The sequence below is a fragment of the Carcharodon carcharias genome, chromosome 5 (assembly GCF_017639515.1).
Source record: "Carcharodon carcharias isolate sCarCar2 chromosome 5, sCarCar2.pri, whole genome shotgun sequence".
NCBI lineage: Eukaryota > Metazoa > Chordata > Chondrichthyes > Lamniformes > Lamnidae > Carcharodon > Carcharodon carcharias.
This window is the reverse complement of record NC_054471.1, coordinates 198,733,666-198,757,868: the sequence shown is the minus strand read 5'-3', so window position 1 is coordinate 198,757,868 and position 24,203 is coordinate 198,733,666. Positions and strand designations below refer to the sequence as shown.

At 41.2% G+C, this 24,203-nt stretch overlaps 1 protein-coding gene across 3 annotated transcripts in view; it reads left to right on the top strand.

The window, feature by feature from the left end:
- The window catches only part of si:ch211-243j20.2 (uridine-cytidine kinase-like 1), a 99,982-nt gene that overhangs the window by 18,493 nt on the left and 57,286 nt on the right, over positions 1 to 24,203 (top strand). For all 3 annotated transcript variants that reach the window (XM_041187323.1, XM_041187325.1, XM_041187324.1), the window contains exons 2-4: positions 12,164 to 12,363; positions 14,685 to 14,791; positions 18,912 to 19,082. In XM_041187323.1, the coding sequence (XP_041043257.1) occupies positions 12,164 to 12,363; positions 14,685 to 14,791; positions 18,912 to 19,082 (478 nt within the window). The remainder of the gene's footprint in view (positions 1 to 12,163; positions 12,364 to 14,684; positions 14,792 to 18,911; positions 19,083 to 24,203) is intronic.

Genomic DNA, 24,203 nt, shown 5'->3' with positions numbered 1-24,203 from the left:
CTACATATTCCGTACACATAGAATCTCAGAATTGTTTCAATGTAGAAGGAGGCCGTTCAGCCCATTGTGTCTGCACCGGCTCTCTGAGGATTTTAACTTAGTACCAATCTCCTGCCTTTTCCCTGTAACCCTGCACATTTTTTCTATTTAGATAATCACCTAATGCTCTCTTGGTTGCCTCAATTGAACCTTCCTCCACCACACTTCCAGGCAATGCATTCCAAACCCTAACTACTTGCTGTGTGAAAAAGTTCTTTCTCACCTTCCATTTGCTCCTTTTGCAAAACACTTTAAAACTGTACCCTCTGGTTCTCGATCCGTTTATGAGCAGGAACGGTTTCTCCCTTTCTATTCTGTCCAGGCCCCTCATTATCTTAAAAACTTCTATCAAGTCTCCGCTCAGCCTTCTCTTCAAGGAAAACAGTCCCAACTTCTCCAATCTTTCCTCATAACTGAAATGTCTCATCCCTGGAACCTAGAACATGTCAGAGTCTGTCATCGCCAACACACTGGTGTGTCTGCTTCATTAAAATATGATGCTAACTCTCAACAGCGCATCTCTTAGCTCCACAGTCCCTGAACTGAGATTATTAAGCAAAAAGAAAAATTAAAACATTCTTGTAGAAACCTTTGTCATTCTAAATTTATTATCTTGTCATGAAATGGTACAAGAATACTTCCATAGCTAAACAATGAGAAACTTCTTCCATGAATGGCAGAATTAAGCCAGTTGAGGAAATTAATGAAGCCTGGGTTTCGTTAAAGGGCCATTTATCATAAGGATTGGATGGAACAGAATGAACCACCCTAGGAATGACCAAATATTAACTATCGTGGAACTGTCTGCCGTTTCTGCATACCCTTCCGGTCATAGCTATAAGAAGTTGCGGGTTCTTGATTTTCTTGAAGACATCAAAATGGAGGGTTTGGGGAAACATACAGCTCAGGCCAAGTACAATCTTGCTCTGATGATTTTGTCTATCTTCTCCCTTACTCCACACAGGTTTACATATAAATACCAAAACACTGTCTGGTATCAGAAATGTGTTAGAGAGCGGAATCCTCTGGTAGTGGCAAGGTTGTCGGTGACAGTGGGACCGGAAGTATGTGACACTTCTCGTAGGTGGGCCAGCTGGCCACGCGATCATGCAGCAGCCAACCAATTGAGTATTTATGCATGAGAAGTGTGGCAAATCATGTGACAGGGGTAGACAGGAAGTTGACACTCCTGACATTACCTTATGGGGTTGAAGGCCTGGGTACCACATTTTAAAGGGCACTTGGACAAGCATTCATTCCCTGCATGCCAGAAGCATTACTCTTGCTGTCAGAGAGTAGGATTTGGGATCTGCAACTGTTGCCACCCACTCTCCACCTGCAATCCTTGGATCCCTGGAGCTGTTGCCACTCCATACAAAATTGGAAAATGTTTGAGAGCCATGCAAGACTGGTCCCACCATTCAGCGATGCCACCCTGCAGGTTCTCCTCCAGCTCATCCAGGAACAAAAAAGAAAGAAACACTCCCAGGACAGGTCCTGCTTTCCAAGGCGTGGCAGCAGGAGGCCCTCCTGTCCTGAGCACTTGATCAATGGGAAGGCCTATACTTAACATCAGCCACACCCTGGTTTTCACCCACCCCACTGTTGTCAACTTCATCCTCAAGGTTCACTGCAGAGAACTCTTCGTGTTAACACAGCCATGTCCGTGAACATTCACAGTGACCCTGAAACTGGAAGCCATCGCCTTCCAATGCCCCTCAGTCCCCTTTTTGATCTTCCCTCCATCATCCTCAACCCTCAGTCCATCACCCTTGCCCTGCCTTTGGTGTCCTTTGATCCACCCCAATCACACTTGACCAGCTATCATTTTCAGTCGAGCTCTCCCCTGGCACAGTGGAACTATGCCATCTGCCCACCTCCCTACCCCTTACCCTCAACCGTACCATGCCATCAATCATCCTCAACCCTCTCTCTAACATCCTTGACCTCTCCACAACCATGCTTCCTTTTGACATTGACCTTCCCTGCTTAGCACAGCTTCTTCCCTCACTCATGAGACTTCATAGGGCTGCCACCTGTCTCCCTCCTTCCCTCAGTCAACCATACCCTGTTCTCCTTTGACTTGCACCTACACTCCACTCCCCCTCCCTCCCTCCCTCGGTCAGCAATGCCTCATTCCTCTTTTTCACCTTCGACTGCCGTCACCCAATCTCGATTATCAATGCCTCCTCTCCAGTTGTTGAATGAAGCTTCTTATAAAGGAAAAAGCAGCTCCTACTCAACCCAAATCCACCAGGAAGACAACCTCACCTGCTGTACCACATGTTTAAGGATTCATAAATCTGAAAGCATGTGTTTTTTGTTTTCTGATTACTTAAATGAGAAGGTACACTTAATTTTGGTGATGTTGCTTCTTACTTAGCATACATAACATGCAAATATATTAAAATGAAGTGCCCGACATTTGCCGCTGGGAAGCTCGATCTGCTGCCAACTTAATTCTGTAGTTTCATCCTGCTGTTGGGAAGCTGACATTTTGCTTCCCGCTCAATTAAGTGTCACCGCCCACCTTGTTCCCTGGTCCTGGGAGCTTCACAAGGTTTCACCCAACAAGCCAAAATTTTGTTAATTGTAAGTCTTCAAAAACATCCTGTAAGCACTGCCTGTAGAACAGAACAAGGCAGAACAGCACAGCATCTTTGTTCGCGTGCAAGCATTAACACAGCTATTCACATCTTAGGATGCAGTTATAAGGAGGAGGAGCAAGTTTTTTGACCAAAATAGAGCAAGAATCTTTAGTCCTGTAGTACCTCAATTCCAGATCTCATTTCAGCCTCGGTCCGAATATGGACAACAGGGAGCACTTCCAGAGATGAGCTGAGTAACTGCCTCTGACATCAAGACAGCATTTGACTGAGTGCGGCAGCAAGGAGCCCTAGCAAAATTTGGAGCGAATGGGAGTCGAGGAGAAAACTGTCCACTGGGTGGAGTCATACCTAGCACAAAGGAAGATGATTGGCCCTCAACCGCAATCATCTTAGTGCAGGGCATTGCTGCAGGAGTTCTTCAGGGCAGTGTCCTAGGCCCAACCATCTTCAGCTGCTTCTTTAAATACCTTCTCTCCAACATAATGTCAGAAGTAGGAATGTTTGCTGATGATTTCAGTGTTCAGTGCTATTCACAGCTCCTCAAATACTGAAGCAGTCCATATCCCCATGCAGCAAGGCTTGGACAACATTCAGATATGGGCTGATAAATGGCAAGTGACATTCACACCACACGGCAGACAATGACCATCTTCCCTTGACATTCAACGGCATTACCGTTGTTACATTCTGGGCTTTACCATTCAGCAGAAACTTAACTGGACCAACAATATAAATTCTGTGGCTACAAGAATTCTGTGGGAATTCTGCAGTAAGTAACTCACTCCTTGTCTCCTCAAAGCCTATCCACCATCTACAAGGTACAGATCAGGAGTGTGATGAATACTCCACTTGCCTGGATAATCGCAGCTCCAACAACACTTAGGAAGTTTGACACCATTCAAGCCAAATCAATCTGCTTGATTGGCACCCTATCCACCGCCTTAAACATTCACTCCCTCCACCACTGGCACACAGTAGCTGCATTATGTACCATCTACAAGATGCACTGCAGTAGCTTGCCAAGGCTTCTTCAACAGTACCATCCAAACCTCTACCACCTAGAAGAACAAGGGCAGCAGATGCATGAGAACAGCACCTGCAAGTTCCCCTCCAAGTTACATATCACCCTGAGTTACCATTCTTTCACTGCTGGATCAAAATCCTGGCACACACTCTCAAAAATCACGGAGATAATACCTACACCACAGGGGCTTCAGCAGTTAAGGATGTGGCTTACCGCCACTTTAAGGCAATTAGAGATTGTTGGCAAAGCAAGCATTCATTATCAATGTTCACACTCCAAGAACGAATAAAGAAAAAATTCTCTTGCTCCTTTAAGACTACTATTTGATTAAGCACTCAGATGTCTCCTTAAGTGACCCAGTGTCGAATTTTGTTTGAGAATGTTTCTGTGAAGTGCCTTTGGATGTTTTACAGCATTAAAAACAAGTATTTGTAACAACATCTTGGACAGATCCACTGGTGTAAAGCTTAATACAGTCGTGACCTTTACAATCCTAGGAAGAGCTATCCCGGAACCAGATCAGGCAAAATCTTGGTGCTTTGCTGATCTTCAGGTATCACATTCTTTAGATCACCAATAACCCTTCCATAAAATTGCCTGATTCTGTCCATCCACTGTTGAAGCCTTTATCCATGCTTTATCATCATCTTTACTTCTTCCATTTCTGCTGACCTTTTAGTCTACACTCTCAAAAAACCCAAATCTCAGCTGTACATATTCTGTTTGCATTATTTTCTACACTGCTTGTCTTGGCTGACTCCAACTTTGCCTTATCCCCAATGCATTTCCTCAGCCACTCCATTTCACATTCCTTTGCTGCATCTCAACCTTAACTCTGCACTTTCCAACAGTATAACTCCACCCTTGGTCTTCTAACTCCAGTCCCCTTCCAAACAATTAATGTTGGAATGTGGGAAGTATGAAAAAAATTGATTTCCAATTTTCATAAGATTGTTTCAATCCTAATATTGATTTAAACAACCTACAAAAAACTATGGGATTTTATCATTTGAACCTCCAATTTCTTTTCACCAAATTCAAGGTTCTTTATAATGACATTGGCGTAAATTACATGTACCACAAACTTCCAACAGAATGTTCTTTTGCTTCGTCTACCTAATTTATGTTCACAAAGTTTGAGGCTTTCAACTGAAAAATGCTTCCATTAACTGCTGCTGTCCTACTCTGGAATTCCTTCTCTAAGTGCCTCAGTTTCTACCTCTCCACTGATTTCCCGAAAACTACTATTTCAACCAATATTTTGGATACCTATCCAAATCTCTCTCCACCCACTCCATCCAGTCATTTGATCTTTTATCTTTCTCTGTGTTAAGTGCCTTGCATGTTTGATAATTTAAAATGCTATGAGACTGCAAGTTCTTTTCCCTTTCCTTGTCACTGCTCAAGACCCCCTTTGTAGCTTTGGTACTTGGTATGGTTGCTTCAAGACACTTGAAGCTACAATGCTGATATGTGAAGTACCTTGCAGCTTGCAAGCTTGTAAGTTTGCAGATAATTAAGAGGCTGTTTGATGCCAGATACAAGCTACACCATTGTACTGCTACATTACAACAGTGATTATACTTCAAAAGCACTTAATTACTGTAAACGCTTTGAGGCATCTGATGGTCATGAAAAGTGCTATATAAATGTCATCATCCTCTGACTGCTCCTCAATGACATGCAAGCTGTGGTTCTCACCAACAGAGTCTCTTTCTCAATGAAGACTGGGGTCAAGTTAGGATCTGTCATTGTACCAACCCTCTTCTTCATCTTTTTCCCTGCAAAATTGCACCTCATTCGTCTCCAGCAAATTGCCCACAGGCCTGGGGATAATTTGAAGAACAGATGTGAAACTGTTCAACCTATTCAACCATGCCGAGCACATCAATAGACTTTGCCAAGGACATGCAGTGGCAAATCTGAGGCATGGGAGAGAGCGCATAAAGCTGCAAACACCTCACCTCGCCCAACCCTTCAAGCACCACCTGCCCCACATTTGGTAGTGTCTACAGCTTTGTGCATTGGACTTATTAGCCATCTCTTAATCCATCGAACCAGAGTGGAAACAAGTCATCCGTGATCTTAAGGAACTGCCTAAGAAGAAGAATATAAACAATGCAAGTTTTTCTTCCTTTTGTATCTGCCCATTCACCCAATATTTTTAGCGAATATATTCCATGTCAAAGCCTATCCTGCAAATTATTTTGAATTAATCTTATTAACCAATTGTTGGAAGTTTGCTGAAAACATTCCTTCATCACTGTCTCCTCAATTCAAAATGTAGGAAAGCACCAACACAAGCAGCATGACTTCATTTATGACTTCTGCTTTGTCTGAACGAGAAGCAATTCAGTTTTATCTTTCCTGTTCAAAGTCTCTTTTAAAGGCCCTTTTAACATTGAAAGTAGTAACGTTGAGCTTAATACCATTCTTATGAAAAAAATGTAGCCACAGCAATCGATTCAGTTCCATTCCAGCTCGGTCTTATCTTGTGCTGAATTTTTAGTTTCAAATACTAATTTGCCCTAATTCTTATGTCTGTGTTCTTTAAAAATTATAATGGATTTTGCTTCCACCACTGTTTTTAATGCAATATTCCGTGTTCTAACTACCTTCTGTGTGAATGTGAAAAAAATCTGCTGAACTCTCCCTTCTGTGAAATTTCTGCATTTCACCTTACTGACTCATCAACTAGCATAAATATATTTTTCTCATTTGCCTTATCAAAACTTCAATAAATGTGTTTTAAATTATATCTCCCTGTAATCATCTTTGAACAAAAAGAGCTCCAGTTTGTCTAAAATGCAAGCACATTACTACAGTTAATGGAAATCTGAAAGAAAGACGGAAAATGCTGGTTACTCTCAGCAGGCCTGGTAGAATCTGTGGAGAGAGGAATAGAGTTAAGGTTTCCTGATACAGGTCATTGGCCTGAAATGTTAACTTTCTGTCCACAGATGCTATCTTCTGTTTGTTTCTAGTGTTTTCTGTTTTTTAATCTCACTTTTCTCGCTTCTTATTTCTGGTATCATCTGGGTGAATCTATTAATCACCCTCTCTGTGTTTTGATGTTGTCCCTGAAGTAGGATACTCAAAACTATACACCAGTATTCTCTGGCTCACAATCCCTTTAACTATCCTTTGAATATTGAACCCAGAAGCATCTGAGCCTAAACACCATAATTTTATGTTTTCCAAGTCACAGGCTTTGCAGAACAACCTTGCTAATGATTAATGCAGGTTTCATTAAAAATATAAGAAACAGGAACATGAATAGGCCATTTGGTCCTTTGAGCCTATTGCTCCATTCAACAAGACCATGGTTGATCTACATCAAATACATCTTCCTGTACAATCCCCATTTCCCTTGAATCCCTTAACACCCAAAAATCTACTGTCCCTGACTTGAATATGCTTGACAACTGAGCGTCCACAGTTTTCTGGGGCAGGGAATTCCACAGGTTCACATGGACCGTTGATTCAAATTTCTGCATTTGTTGGCTGTTGCAACATGGAGCCAGTGCTCAGATATTCACTGCTTCAGAGTTGGCTATCAGTTCTTCTGTGAGATTCTTGTCTGGCGTCAGATGCTTCCTCTGCTGGTGGGATGTATTTGTAATGCTGAAAAAGGACTGGCAGGGAATTTTGCTTCTAGGTACAAACAATTCACTTGAACCCAGAAGGTAACTTCTCTACTTTGGGATGCCATACTATACTGTACATGATTTCTCAAATTCCACTGGCTCAAATTATAGATAACTTGTGATGTGACCTGCGATCTGAAACAGATGCCTTCAAAATCCAGACCAAGGTCAAGTAAGGCTGTGTGATAGCCCCAATACCATTTGCAATCTGTCTGACAGTGGCTATTCACCTCATCAAAGATCAATTGCCCTGTGGTGCCAGTATTAAATACTGCCTAGCAAGAAAAGTCTTTAGCCTCCATCACCTTCATGACAAAATTAAACTGTCCACCATCGGTATATATGATCTACGTTTTGGGAATGACTGCATTGCCATTGCCCACTCTGCGCCAGGTTTCCAAGCATGCTCAATCTCTTCAATTTTGCATGCAAGAAACTCAGCTTGTCCTTGAATATTGCCAAAACAAAACTCGTGTACTAGTCCACACCTGGTCAGCCAAATATTCCACTACCTCATATGTTGAAGGAGAGTCTCTGGAATACGTTCACACCTCCCATACCTTGACATCCACATCTCTCTAACGGCCTACGCTGATGAGGAGACCCAACACCAGATTAGCTGCACCAGCTCAACCTTCTACAAACTATGATAGCGAATGTTTGACAGCAAAGACCTCTGCAAGTCAGCAAAAGTCCTAATGTACAAAGCAATTGTCCTCACCACACTCCTGTACTGCAGTTAGACTTGAACTGTGTATCAGTGACACATAAGAGCACAAGAGAAATTTCATGAGCAGTGTATCCACCGCCTCCTACGAATTCAATAGAAAGACCGAGGAACAAATGCTCATGTCCTCCTTGAAGCCAGCTTCACAGGGATTTAGGCAAAACTCCTGCAAAATCAAATTCAATGGACCAGACACTCTATCTGGATTGCTGAAAACGACCCCCACCCTGTTTTCTCAACTCTCAAATGGCCAACGTTCAAGAGGAAGACGAAGAAAATGCTTTTGCTGCTCTCTCTGAAGCACGGCAGCATTGCCCTTAATAACTGGTTGGAGAATTCTGCCAGCCAACTTGTCCATCAAGCTGCATCGCACACACTGTGACAAAGTCTTAATGATGCAGCAGAGAAGGAGAGTAAAGGAAGCAAATCCTTCACTCTGGATCCAACTACCTCATGGGATGTCCTACCCCATGTGCCCAAAGACCTGCATTTGAGAATCCACCTGTTCAGTCACATGAAGATCCATGGCAAAACTTGTGACTCTGATGCCATATTTGAATCAAGGGATAGCTGACGACGATGTGAACTGCCAGAGGGCAAGGAACCTCACTAACAATGTTGATGTGTAAAATCATCCTTGTAGTTTTAACTTGAGATTGTCAAGTGGCATCTCCCTTCATTTACCCTCCCCCACCATTTGCCTTGCCAGAATGCCCTCTACTTTTTGGGAAATATTACCAAAGCAATACAGTAGCTTCACTCATTTAGATGTGCATCAAAGCTCTTGCATCTTAGTGAATTTAGTTATCTTAGATTGCTGTAGTGTGATGTACCTTTTATGAGAATACAAGAGTGTGAATAGCTTATATTAACAGTTCTAAAGTGTACTATGTACAGATCAGTTTTTCCTAAAATTCTTGGTCCTGAGTTGAATAGCATGTTACAAACTGGAATATAATTAGTATACTAGAGTTCAGAATGATTGCATTTCCATCATTAGTCATACATAATAGAACTTTTAATCTTGGGATATCTATTTGTAGTGGATGATGATCAAGATAAGAGGCACTTCAACTATCTGACCAAAATATTTTAACATTTTAAAACCTGGCAGTGTCCTGCATTATGGGTGACAAAAAGGCTGAGCACAGTAACTGAAAAGAATTGTGGCAGTAGATGGATAATGGGAAATGAGTTTTAAAGTAAAAAAGAGTTTGAGGACCAATTTGCAACACTGGAACTTCCTTATGGGACTTAACGGCATCTGAAAAGTGTTGAGTGGTGTACCTCCGGTGATCCCAAGAACCACTTATCTCTGTGACAAATCCTTTCTCAGGACTGGGGAAAGAACATACCTGTGCCTGGTTTACTGTGGCCAGATACAGGACTTCCAATACAATTAGGAATATTTGCCTTTAGAAAATTTTGATGATGGAAAAGTATTGAAGGTTTGACGGTTTTCTGCTCCAAAGTCCATTGCATACGTGGAGTTGAAGTTCACTGTGACTAATAACACATGCTTGAGAGTTATGGCTGTTGCATTCTGAATATCTTGCACATATATTGTTAATGTAAGATAAGAGTGGAAACCGTTAATGTTGATGTGAAATAAAAGGCTAGTTCTGATAAAATGAAAGAGGCTACTGTAGCACAATACAGTAAAGTCCCACAGTTTGCAACTTTGCCTTTTGTGATTTTGTTTATCTGCGTGAAAGTCCTTTTACACACGATCGTCCATTGCGGCAGCAGTGTGCGTGTGAGAGTGAAACACTGGCGAGGGGGGTGTGGGGGGAAAGAGATGCAGGTTAGCTGTGTATGCACGCACGTTTATATAGAGATGTTGTTGTAGTGGCAGCTTCTCACCCTTGTCCAAACAGGAGAGAGAGGGTCAGCAACAGCAGCAACTTCTCCTTCAATCGTCCTGAGTGTCACCTGCACAACAACAACCAGCAATAAAACAAGCGGCAACTCTTCACCCAATGTCACCCTGAGCTGGGGTGGGGAGAAGAGAGCACTCATTGAAGAGAGGGAGAGCCTTTAAATGGGCCTTCAGACAGACGGGACCCCAGCATTAGGCCATAGTCAAATGTTGGGGAGAGGAGGTGTAAAGAGGGTTAAATACCGGGATCACAGGTGGTGAGCTGTCTCCATACTGGACAATAATGTGATGTTGTCAATAACTTGGGAGGGAGGGAGAGAGAGAGAGAGGCCTAGTCCTTTAAACCCCGCTTTCTCATCTCTCTCTCTGTAATGGTGGAGTGAAAGGAACCGGCTCAGGCCATGCTTTTTGTTTTCGGTTTTCTGTCATTCAAAAGGCAAAGGAGAAAATAAATAAGGAAGAAAGGGAGGGAGGAACTGGATCGGAGCGAGAACTGTGTGTAACAGCAAAAGGAGCAGTTGGTCCCTTCAGTACAGGAAAGTCTCTCAATGGGGGAGAAAAAACCCGATTAACATCCAAATTTTGGGATGGCCGCAACCTATCTAATTCACTCCCATTATAAAGTATGTTTGCCGTTCATGATTTGCCTATTGTGAGAATTTGCAGGAGCGTAATCCCTGCGAACGACAGGACTTTACTGTATTCATTCATGTTCCTGATTATGGGTATTGGAGCAATAAAAACAAAAAAACTGCGGATGCTGGAAATCCAAAACAAAAACAGAATTACCTGGAAAAACTCAGCAGGTCTGGCAGCATCGGTGGAGAAGAAAAGAGTTGACGTTTCGAGTCCTCATGACCCTTCGACAGAACTTGAGTTCGAGTCCAAGAAAGAGTTGAAATATAAGCTGGTTTAAGGTGTGTGTGTGGGGGGCGGAGAGATAGAGAGAGAGAGGTGGAGGGGGGGGTGTGGTTGTAGGGACAAACAAGCAGTGATAGAAGCAGATCATCAAAAGATGTCAACGACAATAGTACAATAGAATACATAGGTGTTAAAGTTAAAGTTGGTGATATTATCTAAACGAATGTGCTAATTAAGAATGGATGGTAGGGCACTCAAGGTATAGCTCTAGTGGGGTTTTTTTTTTATATAATGGAAATAGGTGGGAAAAGGAAAATCTTTATAATTTATTGGAAAAAAAAGGAAGGGGGAAACAGAAAGGGGGTGGGGATGGGGGAGGGAGCTCACGACCTAAAGTTGTTGAATTCAATATTCAGTCCGGAAGGCTGTAAAATCCCTAGTCGGAAGATGAGGTGTTGTTCCTCCAGTTTGCGTTGGGCTTCACTGGAACAATGCAGCAAGCCAAGGACAGACATGTCCTTGCGGTCTGTCTGCAAGAATGACCCAAACCTCCCTGTCGCTTGCCATTTTAACACTCCACCCTGCTCTCTTGCCCACATTTCTGTCCTTGGCTTGCTGCATTGTTCCAGTGAAGCCCAACGCAAACTGGAGGAACAACACCTCATCTTCTGACTAGGGACTTTAGAGCCTTCCGGACTGAATATTGAATTCAACAACTTTAGGTTGTGAGCTCCCTCCCCCATCCCCACCACCTTTCTGTTTCCCCCTTCCTTTTTTTTCCAATAAATTATAAAGATTTTCCTTTACCCACCTATTTCCATTATATTAAAAAAAAAAACCCACTAGAGCTATACCTTGAGTGCCCTACCATCCATTCTTAATTAGCACATTCGTTTAGATAATATCACCAATTTGAACTTTAACACCTATGTGTTCTATTGTACTATTGTCGTTGACATCTTTTGATGATCTGCTTCTATTACTGCTTGTTTGTCCCTACAACCACATCCCCCCCCCTCCACCTCTCTATCTCTCCGCCCCCCACACACACACCTTAAACCAGCTTATATTTCAACTCTTTCTTGGACTCGAACTCAAGTTCTGTCGAAGGGTCATGAGGACTCGAAACGTCAACTCTTTTCTTCTCCACCGATGCTGCCAGACCTGCTGAGTTTTTCCAGGTAATTCTGTTTTTGTTTTGGAGCAATAAACTACTCTTTAGCAGAAAACAGTGTGCAAAATTCTTGACCTTAGAGGCACAAATGTTTGGGTGTTCAGCCGGATAAATGCTACAAGTTCTAAGGCTAAATTTGGAAAATAATTGCATTTGTAACTGCAAAGCAGTATGTGTCTAATATTGTAATTATTCTATCTTAGTGGCAGTGGTGAGGATTCCTTGGATAGTTTGTTCTCTCGGCTACCATTAACTCCATCTCTTTCTCCACGGAAAAGAACAACAAGCCAAAGTAAATCTGAGCCACCACTCCTGAGGACGAGCAAGCGCACCATCTATACTGCAGGGCGACCTCCCTGGTATAATGAGTCAGGAACCCCATTTAAAGAAGCCTTTGTCATTGGTAAGTAATACTCAGGTTTTACACATTGCCAATGAAAAATACAGTAAAACATGATTTAAACTTGGCAGCAGTAATGCTTATGGAATGTAGAACAGGAGTTGGGGCCAAATTAAAAAACAGAACCTGAAAGGTAATAATCTCTGGATTATTACCTGAGCCACAAGCAAATTGGCATAGGGTAAATAAGATTAGAGAGATGAATGCTTGGCTCAAAGGCTGATGTGAGAGAAGCGGCACTTGCTTTTTTTTTATTGATTCAAGGGATGTGGGCTTTGCTGGGCCAGCATTTATTGCCCATCCCTAACTGCCCTTGAGAAGGTGATGGTGAGCTGCCTTCTTGAACCATTTCAGTCCATGTGGTGTAGGTACACTTACAGTGTTGTTAGGAAGGGAGTTCCAGGATTTTGACCCAGCGACAAAGAAGAAACAGCGATATATTTCCAAGTCAGGATGGTGAGTGATTTGGAGGGCAACTTCCAGGTGGTGGTGTTCCCATCTACCTGCTGCCCTTGTCCTTCTAGATGGTAGTGGTTGTGGGTTTGGAAGTTGCTGTCGAAGGAGCCTTGGTGAATTCCTGCAACCATGATCTTAATGAATGGTCGACTCCTAATTCTAAGCCATATGTCCCTATGAGTAAGAATCTCAAGCATGTTCTGCATTCATTTAGACCATGGTTGATCTGTACCTCAATACCGTCTACCTACCTTGATTCCATACCCCATATTACCTTTACCTAGCCAATACCTGTCATTCTCAGGTTTGAAATTTTCAATTGACCAAGTTCCAACAGCTTTTTGAGAGAGAGACTTCCAGATATCAACTCCCCTTTGAGTGAAGGAGTGATTCCTGATATCACCCCTGAATAGCTTTGATTTAATATTAAGGTCTTCTGTCACTAGAGGAAATGATTTTGCACCGTAGCAATCAAATCCTTTAATTATCATAAACACTTCTTTTAGATCACTCCTGAATCTTCTATGGTGAGGAAATGCAAGCCTGGTCTTTCAACTTCCTTATAATTGAATTATTTTAGCCCCAGCATCATTCAGATGAACCTGTGCTTCACCTGCACCAAGGCTTTGTCTTCCTCGAGAACCAATCGTAGTACTCCAGATGTAGTCTAACTGCTGTGGCATAATTTCCACCCCTTTTTATTCAGTCTCCTTGGGATGCGGGCCAACATGCCATTAGCCTTTTAAATTTATTTTTGTACCTGCCCATTGAGTTTTTAGTGATTTTTGTACGTGAACCACTAAATCTTTCTGCTGCTCCACATTTCTTAACTTCTTACCATTTGGTAAATACTCTCATGTATCTTTTTGAATTCCATGTGGATGACCTCACACCTTCCCACGTTAAACACCATCTGCACAGTAAAGGATTAATTTGTAAACTGGCTCAATGCTGCTAGATCTAACCTGTTAGCACAAGTTTTGCTTCTGGGGTACATAGGAAAATGTTGCTTCAGTTGTACTGGTCTTATTGTATGCAACTAATTAGGTACTGTGGCTTCCTCTTGAACTTGTTTTACAACTGTGTAGCAGCCATGTGTTTTGTGTGTGTGCTTGTGCATGTCCTTAAACTTTGAGCGAGCCAGTATGTCAAGATACGTGCCACATTTGAACAACAATTACTTGTAGCCAACTTGATGACTTGTGTGTTGGGTAGGGAGTAGCCACAAATTACTCTTTAGATATAGAGCAAAGGAAAATATTCCTATAAAAGTAAGTAGACATTGACTAATACAGAAATAACTTTAATCTTTGCCACAGAAAAACAAAGTAAAGTGGCTTAAATTTTATTTGCACTTTTTTCAGTTACTTGCCATGAGAAGATCAGACAGTAAAAGAGAGAAAAAAATTCAAGTGTCAGTCCATGTATGATCACTGCATTAGTGCTAGACTCCAAACACTGCTCATAAAAAAATTGTTGATTGTCCATAATTTAGAGTGGGGAAATGAGGAAAAGAAATATAATTTATCCCCACCTTTTAATAAAAAATATTTTCATAAAAAAATCTATTAAGTGGCCTAAATGTCCATCTGTCTTCCAAACCTGACAACCATAGTTCACTCTCTTCCTCTACACCTCTTTTGTAAGCCCATTACCTATTTGAAAGACGCAGTCCTGGCCCACTATAACAATCACAAACACCAACTTTAAAGGAAACCTCATAACTTCAGCTATAATGTAATTCCCAGGGTTCATAATGCACTCCAGTTCTGAATAGCACCCTCCCCCCAACCTTCTGCCCTGTTGTTGTTCCCTCCCTCTCCACTTGTTAACCTCATAGTGTGCTTACAGAATGTTTTCCTTTCCAGGTTTGTGTGGAGGAAGTTCTTCAGGCAAAACCACGGTGGCTAACAAGATCATTGAGGCTTTGGATGTTCCCTGGGTGGTCCTGCTATCTATGGATTCCTTCTATAAGGTAGCATAGTTTTGTTTGTTGGTGTTGAATATGCTCTTTACAAATATCTAGGTCTTCAAATTATAATGCAGGATACTACAGTATTCATGTGAAATTCTTTCCTTTGCTTTTTTGGCGCCGTTAACATCTTCAGTAAAATACAAACAGAAGATTAAAAATGTGACACAAATTTTGTTATAAAAATGAATTAATTTATTGCTCTTAATGGATATAGCATTTTACATCATTAGATAGACACTTTCTGCATTTGCCTATATTTAAAATGATTTTGAAGTGTCTTGGTTTGCTAATCCAGGCACGCTACTGGGTTAAAAAAAAAGTCCTGCTTTAGTGATGACTATTCAAAGTGGCCTGTGCCTGTCCATGTCATTGAATGTGTCCAAATTTACTGAGCTGGTCATTTCCATGGTTTTCACCCTTTGCAGGGCCTAGAGCCTATAAATAGGGAAGGAAAGTCAACTGCTGATGCATATCGGTTGGGCCTTCAATAAAAGCAATGACTGCCATGGTCAGGGCCTTCTGCCCACATTCTAAAACCTCTATCTGATGCTTATAAAGGGAGAGAAAGGGACGCCTGCAGCACTCTGATTCTGCTATTGGTAGAAGCTGTGGGAAAGGTCTTGAGACTGATTCTTCTACCATCTTGCTACTGAAAGCAGAAGAAAGAGGAGTGTGAATGATCCTGCTTCATATTATATGCAACACAGTGCCTATGCGTATTGCAAGTGATCTGTACCCACTCTTCCCTGGGGATTCTTAAAATCTAGGTCTGCACCCAGTTATAATAGGCCTGAAGTCCTGCTCATTTCCTGCTGTGAGCAGTTAAGGAATAAGCCAGGATAGCCAAACTTTCTGAACCATAGAGCTGCATATGGCAATCTTCAGATATGCAAGAGCTGCAAGATGGGCAACCTTTACAGACACATTTTTATTACTTTGCACACACTTATGTAAGAAAATATATTTATCAAAAATGTAAGTGCAAATAGTAAAAAAAAATTTATGCATGTTTTCTAATCTATGTATTTATTTATTTTTTAAGTTTTCTCTTAAATTCAATAACCATTGTGCACATACCACAGTTTCTAAATCTGAATTGTTAAATTTGGCCTGTGTTCAAGATATGTGTGCTTAGATTAAATTCCACTTTAAAGTATTATAATAGTAATGTCACTTATAACTTGCAGTTATCAGAGCTAATCACTGCTAGAGGTAGAGGCCTTGTGCGTTTCCATCCTAGATACAAATCTTTGAAAATCTAGCTGATATGTTGCCATGGTCATACACAGGAGCTCCTTCAGGTGTTGAGGGCTGCATGATGTTTTGATTTTATGAACTTCATTGCAGAATACAGCGACTTACAGCAGTATATTGCGCCAAAAATTGAAAAAAGTCACACAAGAGCCTTGAGTTGAGGATATTTCGCTTCTGGCACTTGCTTCCAGAGCTCTTGTTGATTGGAATTTATGCGGCATCTTTAAACCTTGGTCCTCCTGTAATTCCAACAGTTCCATTCCTACAGATGTTTCTGTAACCAAGGGAGAGGGACGGTATGTGGAGGTTGAGGATGAGTTACACCCATATTTTTCCATGAGCCACACTTTATAGGTTAAAAGAGCTGCATGTAGTTATGAGCTGTGGTTTGGTCATCCCTGGAATAAGCCTTCCCAGGGCATTAATGAAAGGAAAGTTATGTTTAATATAACATATACATACCGTTTTTTAAAACAATAGAAACTTTGAAACAGTAGTGCTTCTTTGAAACTTCTGAAATAATCTCAAAATGTGGGCTGAGTTTTAGTAAGATGCTTTATTTCAGGAATAGATGTCATTACAATTTATGAGCTATAATGCTTCTTCCATTCTGATATTGGAGATAGAACTGTTTTTGGAGGGGAGTGTGGGTGGTGGAGAGGGGAGAATATAGATTAATAACCATAGCAGGCTTGTAGTGCATGATAGCAACACTCTATTTTATTAAGTCCCTAATGACCAAGATCTATAAATTTTTAGTCGGGGCCGTTGTAATTGCAATTTGATGCTACTTTGGTTTTTTTAAATTACATAGTTATGGATAGCTTTCAACATATTAAAATTAATAGATACCCTGCAAACCTGACCCTTTTTGGTTAATCTCAGTATGAGCTATTCCCACATCCATCTCTCTTCCTTCCAAAAAACATAAGTTGTTTCTGAAACCATTTTATGCCATTGGCTTTACCTGTTTTTCTTGTCTTTTGTGCAAAATATTTATCTGAGTTCCCTCTTTACCCCTAATTTTTAAATTGTCCTTATTTTTGAACCTGTGGCCAAGATAAACAACTTGGCTTGTTCAAACTTATCATCTTCTTAATTTTTAAAGCTTTTATTAGATCACATCAGTCGTTCTTCTGCACTGAGCCCATTTTCATAACCATTCAATTAATTATGATTCCTGAAATCGGCTAGCATCTTGATGGTCCTAATATTCCTGGTATGGTCATCAGTCCTTTATTTCAGATTGGAGCCCAGCCAGTGTCTCAAGAGCAACACCATCACTCTTGGTTTGTTTCCTGTCTTTTTGCTAATGCAGCCTAGAACCTGATTCGCTCTTTCCACTGCAGCAGTTCATTGGGCCAGTGGTTTCCAAGATATTTTTCTGCAATCCCTTTTCCTGACAAGTATTTTCTAGACTGATACACATCACTTAGTTTGACTTCTTTGCTTTTTCATGTCCTGAATCTGGTTATGTATTTCCTTATTACTTTCTCTGCCTATTCTTGTATCACCTGTGAGCTTAGTGATCTTGTTTCAATCCTTTTATCCAAGCTTTGATTGTATAAATTGCAATTAACAGAGATCCCAGGAGCTTTGGTGCTCAACAGATTACTTTCCTGCTTGAAAAATTGTCACATAGCTGTGCTGTTTCCTGTTTTTATCATTTTTGTACTTGACACTCAATCATTCCCTTCCTCATCCATGACTTAGTTATACCTTAGTCATTACTTCATCATAGAGTTCTGCAAACCTAAATATATAATATCTATTGTTTCCCTTGCCCATCATGGAGATGGTGACTATAAGAAACTTTAAATTACAGTAAGTCTTTGCTTTAAGTCACCCTACTTAACATCATTTTGTTTAAAAATTATTTATTCATAAGGGCCTGTTTTTCCAAAGTGCACTGTCATTTTCTTTTTTACATCATCTGCACTCAGGTCCTGCCACCCCCAGCGCTGCACTCTGGGCCAGCCGCCGCATGTTCTGATGCCGGAGCTGCTGTTGGCAGCGGCTAAAGCTGTGGGAGAGAGCGAGGCTGGAGACCCAGGAGCAGAAGCACAGGGCAGGGAGCCTGACTCAGAGGCTCGGTCGGGATGGGAAGCTGCAGACTTGCCAATTGGGTGGTAAAATTTGAGTAACCCAGAGAAGTGGGCAGGACCCCTAGCTCAGTCTGCAGCTAACCCCAACTCTCCCGCCCACTCCTCCTCTCCCCTCCCCCTCAAGCTCAATCCGTCTATCCCCCCCCATGGTTTAATTGGCCTGGGACAGAGGCTTGGCCCCCTACAGACTGTCAGGAAGAGGTCCAGGCTTCGGGCCCGGGTGCAGCTTCGGACTGGGAGTTGGCCAGAGCCATGAGTTGTTGAGTCACTGCCCTGGGCGGGGATGAGATCCAGGTGGAGTGGTGATGAGAATCAGGCGGGGTGAGAAGGAGCAAGCAAAATGTTGAATTGAGTTTCAGGAGTGCTGTGGATGAAACACATAAGCTGTGCTGCTTGGGTGATTTAATATTATTTAATTTGAATTTGTACAACATTTCTGTTATATTCCGTGATTTATTTTAGTTTGCAAGTTATTCCAACACACGTACGTACTGTATTTCAACTTGTACGTTGGTTTTTCCAGGCAAGAAGTGCTCGAAGGAACTTAGCTCCGGCTTTAACATTGATTCCTATGGGAACCAAGTTGTTTCACTTTGTCACAATTTTCAGGAACGCAACCACAACTCTAAGGATTTACTTGTATTCGTGACCTCCCCTGGTTCATACTGTATTGTCTGTGTCAAGCTGTGAATAAACCCTGAGATTTATTACTCATAAACATAAGTATGGCAATGGCTCAGTTGTTTTCTTTCTGTCACCAGGTCTTAAACAAGGAAGAACAAGAACTAGCTGCCAAAAGTGAATATAACTTTGACCATCCTGATGCCTTTGATTTTGACCTAATTATACATACATTGAGGAAGCTGAAGAAAGGGAAAAGTGTGAAGGTTCCAGTTTATGACTTCACTACACACAGCCGAAGAAAGGATTGGGTATGCAAAATAGTTCTAATTCCTTATTTATTTTGCAGAAAATTACAGTTTGGAATTATAACCTACATAGCTATTAATACAGCATGTTGGCTAATAATGCACCTTTATTGTTAGGAAACAAATGTCCTGTTTTTTCCTTAGCTGAATCACTATTGTATGCAGTTGCCCAGAAGAATAAATGTGCACAGTAGTGGGCTATAAAAAAAATTCTATCGCTTGGACTGTACCAATCAGGCAATCATGATATGAAAAAAGAAAATCAATTCCTATCCCTGATTGATTTTGGTGACTGCTGAAAAGAGTGGATGTAAGCATCAGCATGGACTCAGCAGAAATACCCCCAGGGCTAAATAACAACTTGCTTTTTTAAGTCCCTTTAATGTTAAAAAAAATCCCAAAGTGTTTTTTCAGAGCAGGAAGATAAAAATCATAGAAGACATGAAGCAGTGAATCCTATGCTTCAGTATAGGAAGAGATTAGGTGGGATGACATAAAGTTTGTAAGAAATAAAGTTGCAAGAATTTTCTTTTTCAAAGGCGTGGAGAGCTTAGGGAGGGAAATCCGGAGAGTAGGGCTGAGACAGATGAAGGCTGTGCTACTCGTGGGTGTGCCAGAAGAACGGAGAAGCGCAGAAAGCCAGTATCTGAGCTTTGAAAGTGAAATGTAAGGCAAGAAGCAGTTGTAAAGATTCTTTGGGGTGAAAACATTGAGGATGAGAACATTAACTTCAGTGCATTGGAAAACACAGATCTAATTTGGATATATGGACCTTGAGTAATTGGGACTTGGATAAGATGTGGAAGATGAATTTATGGAGAGCAGTTGTTGGGAAGTCAACAAGGAACATGTTGAAGAAATTGAGCCGAGAGGTGATAAGAAAACTGATAAGGATTTCAGCAGCTATGAACTGAAGGAGATAAAAACAAAAAACTGCGGATGCTGGAAATCCAAAACAAAAACAGAAATACCTGGAAAAACTCAGCTGGTCTGGCAGCATCGGCGGAGAAGAACAAAGTTGACGTTTCGAGTTCTCATGACCCTTCAACAGAACTAAGTAAAAATAGGAAAGGGGTGAAATATAAGCTGGTTTGGGGGGGAGGGGGGGTAGGGGGGTAGGGATGGGGTGGGGTGGGGGGGGTTGTTGAGACAAGCAAGCAGTGATAGGAGAAGATAACCAAACCACAGACAAAAGAACAAAGAGGTGTTGAAGGTGGTGATATTATCTAAAAGAATGTGCTAATTAAGAGTGGAGAGCAGGACAAGCAAGGTAGTTCTAGTGGGGGTGGGGTGAAATAAACAATGGGTGGAATACATTTAAAAATAATGGAAATAGGTGGGAAAAGAAAAATCTATATAAATTATTGGAAAAAAAAAGGAGGGGGAAGAAACGGAAAGGGGGTGGGGATGGAGGAGGGAGTTCAAGATCTAAAATTGTTAAACTCAATATTCAGTCCGGAAGGCTGTAAAGTGCCTAGTCGGAAGATGAGGTGCTGTTCCTCCAGTTTGCGTTGAGCTTCACTGGAACAATGCAGCAAGGCAAGAACAGACATTTGGGCAAGAGAGCAGGGTGAAGTGTTAAAATGGCAAGCGACAGGGAGGTTTGGGTCATTCTTGCGGACAGACCGCAGGTGTTCTGCAAAGCAGTCACCCAGTCTGCGTTTGGTCTCTCCAGTGTAGAAGAAACCTCATTGGGAGCAACGAATGCAGTAGACTAAGTTGAGGGAAGTGCAAGTGAAATGCTGCTTCACTTGAGAAGAGTGTTTGGGCCCTTGGACACTCCTTTCAAGTGAAGTAGCATTTCACTTGCACTTCCCTCAACTTAGTCTACTGCATTCGTTGCTCCCAATGTGGTTTCCTCTACATTGGAGAGACCAAACGCAGACTGGGTGACTGCTTTGCAGAACACGTTCGGTCTGTCCGCAAGCATTACCCAGACCTCCCTGTCGCTTGCCATTTTAACACTCCACCCTTCTCTCTTGCCCACATGTCTGTCCTTGGCTTGCTGCATTGTTCCAGTGAAGCTCAACGCAAACTGGAGGAACAGCACCTCATCTTCCGACCAGGCACTTTACAGCCTTCCGGACTGAACATTGAGTTCAACAATTTTAGATCTTGAACTCCATCCCCACCCCCTTTCCGTTTCTTCCCCCTCCTTTTTGTTTTTTCCAATAATTTATATAGATTTTTCTTTTCCCACCTATTTCCATTATTTTTAAATGTATTCCACCCATTGTTTATTTCACCCCACTCCCACTAGAACTACCTTGCTTGTCCTGCTCTCCGCTCTTAATTAGCACATTCTTTTAGATAATATCACCACCTTCAACACCTCTTTGTTCTTTTGTCTGTGACATCTTTTGGTTATCTCCTTCTATCACTGCTTGCGTGTCCCAACAACCCCCACCCCGCTTAAACCAGCTTATATTTCACCCCTTTCCTATTTTTACTTAGTTCTGTTGAAGGGTCATGAGGACTCGAAACGTCAACTGTGCTCTTCTCCGCCGATGCTGCCCGACCTGCTGAGATTTTCCAGGTATGAACTGAAGGAGGGTAGATGCAAGTGGTGACATGAAGCTGAAATTAGGGGGCCCTGGTAGTGAGCTGGAGGGTTTGAGATTCTGGTTGGAGTCAAGCAGGGTAATTAGATTTTCCACAGTCTGGTACAACATAAGAAAGTAGCTGGGGAATTGGTGACAAGGAAACAGAGTTAATCAGTTGAAATGATAGCTTCAGTCTTGATGTCTTGTTGGACTCCTGTCAGACAATCAAAAGGTATGGGAACAAGTGAGACATAAGAGAGGAAAAGCTGGTGTTATTAGCATTCATCAGAATAACTTGCAGGCATACATTATTCAAGCTCAGCCAAAGAATGGCCACTTGAGAAGGATAACTCTGAACTGTTCCAACCTGGGGGTGAATTTCAATCTTGTCCTGACTTTGCAATAATGTACCCAAATTTTATAAAGGTTCCCCAGCTTGGGGAATAAAGCATATTTGAAAATTTTTCAATTTTTTTCCATACCCTTCAAACTCAGAAGGATCAACATTAGTACCTTCATTTTATGAGTCCAAGTTTATCTTGGACCAAGATCCCTTGATTCGTTTGTTACAACCAAAGCACTGAATTTAACTCAACTGTAATGTAAATCATAGTTTAGAAATAAAATATTAGGTACTATGCATAGTCAAAGCAGCACAAACCTTTTGGTTTGCATGTTGAGGGGTACACTGTGGATTATTGCCGCCTGAGCAGGTATCTCCTATCATGAGTTAAGCTCTATTGAGAGAGGAAGATTGAAGAAATACAATAAATTTGTTCTATATATAGAAATTCTATATAATTTATAACACATCAGTGATGCACAATAGCTTAACCATGAAGAAGGGAACCACCCTGTGCAAGCAAGATCAGAGTGACGCAAGCACTGTTTCAAGAAGACATTGTTACAGAAGTGCTGTTGTAGCGAGGAACACTATCGTGTCAATTACTCTTAGAAGAAATGTTCATGACTGATTTGAATCTTCCTGTTCACATGCACTTAAACAAGATTTTGTCCCTTGTATTATTCTTTGTGCTAGCGCAACTGCCATCCATATTCATCCTTTAGAGTAGTGCAATTTTACTCTGCTCCATCCAAAAGAAACTGAACAAAGTGTAGTGTCTTCCCCAAATGCAGCCATGCTTTTCCCCCTCTTTCTCAAGTGTAAACATATACTTTCCTATCCCTAATGCAATTACTTATTTTGCGATATATCAGTGATATTGGAGAGTTCATTAAATGGTGTCTGTTTCAATTTTTAAAATATCAGAAATTAAGTGGCTGTTTATGTTTCATATGATTATCCACAGGCAGCTGCTTCCTGATTGACTTTTAGGCAGCCCCATACAGACAGGCTTGCATGTCATTTCACGCCTAGTAGCAGAAAGAAAATATATCTGTAGAGTTGTAATTAATAGCCGACAAATTATTGTATGCACAAATATCTACCAGTATTTTCAGCTTCTGATTATTCCTCTCTGCATATAAAGTAGTTTTTTTTCTTTCTGAAAAGACGTGCATTTGAATTTGATATTACACAGTCAAAGCACGAATCTTGTGGGTGTAGGATTGGGACTTATGACAGATAAGTGTTACTGCCTTGAATTTTGCCATTAGTGAGGGTTGTAACAGGTGCTTGAGGGCGGTAGTTGGCCCTCTGATGATACAACAAATACACTTGCTGTATTTTTTTTTTCCCTTGTTCAGTTTTATTGATCCAAGATTAAAATATATAACTATGACGTTATTAGATACATTCAAATCGAGCTTATGGTATGACTTATATTCAACAGAGGTTTCTGATTTACAGTGACTCACTAATTCAGATGCTGTTTTCATTTCACAAGTATGCTGAGATTTATACAAATGTTTCAGCAATTGTGTTCTGAACTCCTGCTGAGCAAAGGGCATCACCATCTGTGCCAGTGTAACTTTACTGTCGTCCAGTTTGCTTAACCATGTGGTTTTGCTGAGAATGATTTATTCCCATTTTGTCAAAACCTGCTTAAAGATATGGTTTGCTGGCAATAGCATTGAAATTGCTCAAAGTCCTTTCAATAGTAATGGATTCCAAAAAAAAAATCATGTTTAAAGTTGACACTAACCTCATAGGTTATTGAGGTACAACTCAGATGGCCAGACAGTGAAGAATAGAACTGGAACCTAGACTTCATATATTTATAGGGTTTTATTTACGGAGACACACATTACAGACACTTCATTACACATTCATCTCTGATCTAAGAACCATAGTTCCTATTTTATATATATATTTTTTAAAAATGAGCATAGGTGTTTCCCCATTGAAACGCCACCACCTGAATACAATTAAGCAGCCAATTAGTATATAATTAACATACTGGACACAATTTTGAAGCTCTTCTAGAAAATTCAAATCAAGTCCCATCAATGAATAAAATATACTTGCTAACTTTTGCGTTAGCAGGCTAGCAAATGGATTAAGCACAGTGACGTATACATTAAACTGCCAGCAATAAGAGTATTAAGATGCCTATGTTCCAAGCTTTAAATTTATCCCAGCAAAAGGAACTAAGAGTTCTATGTTGAGATTTAATTTTGA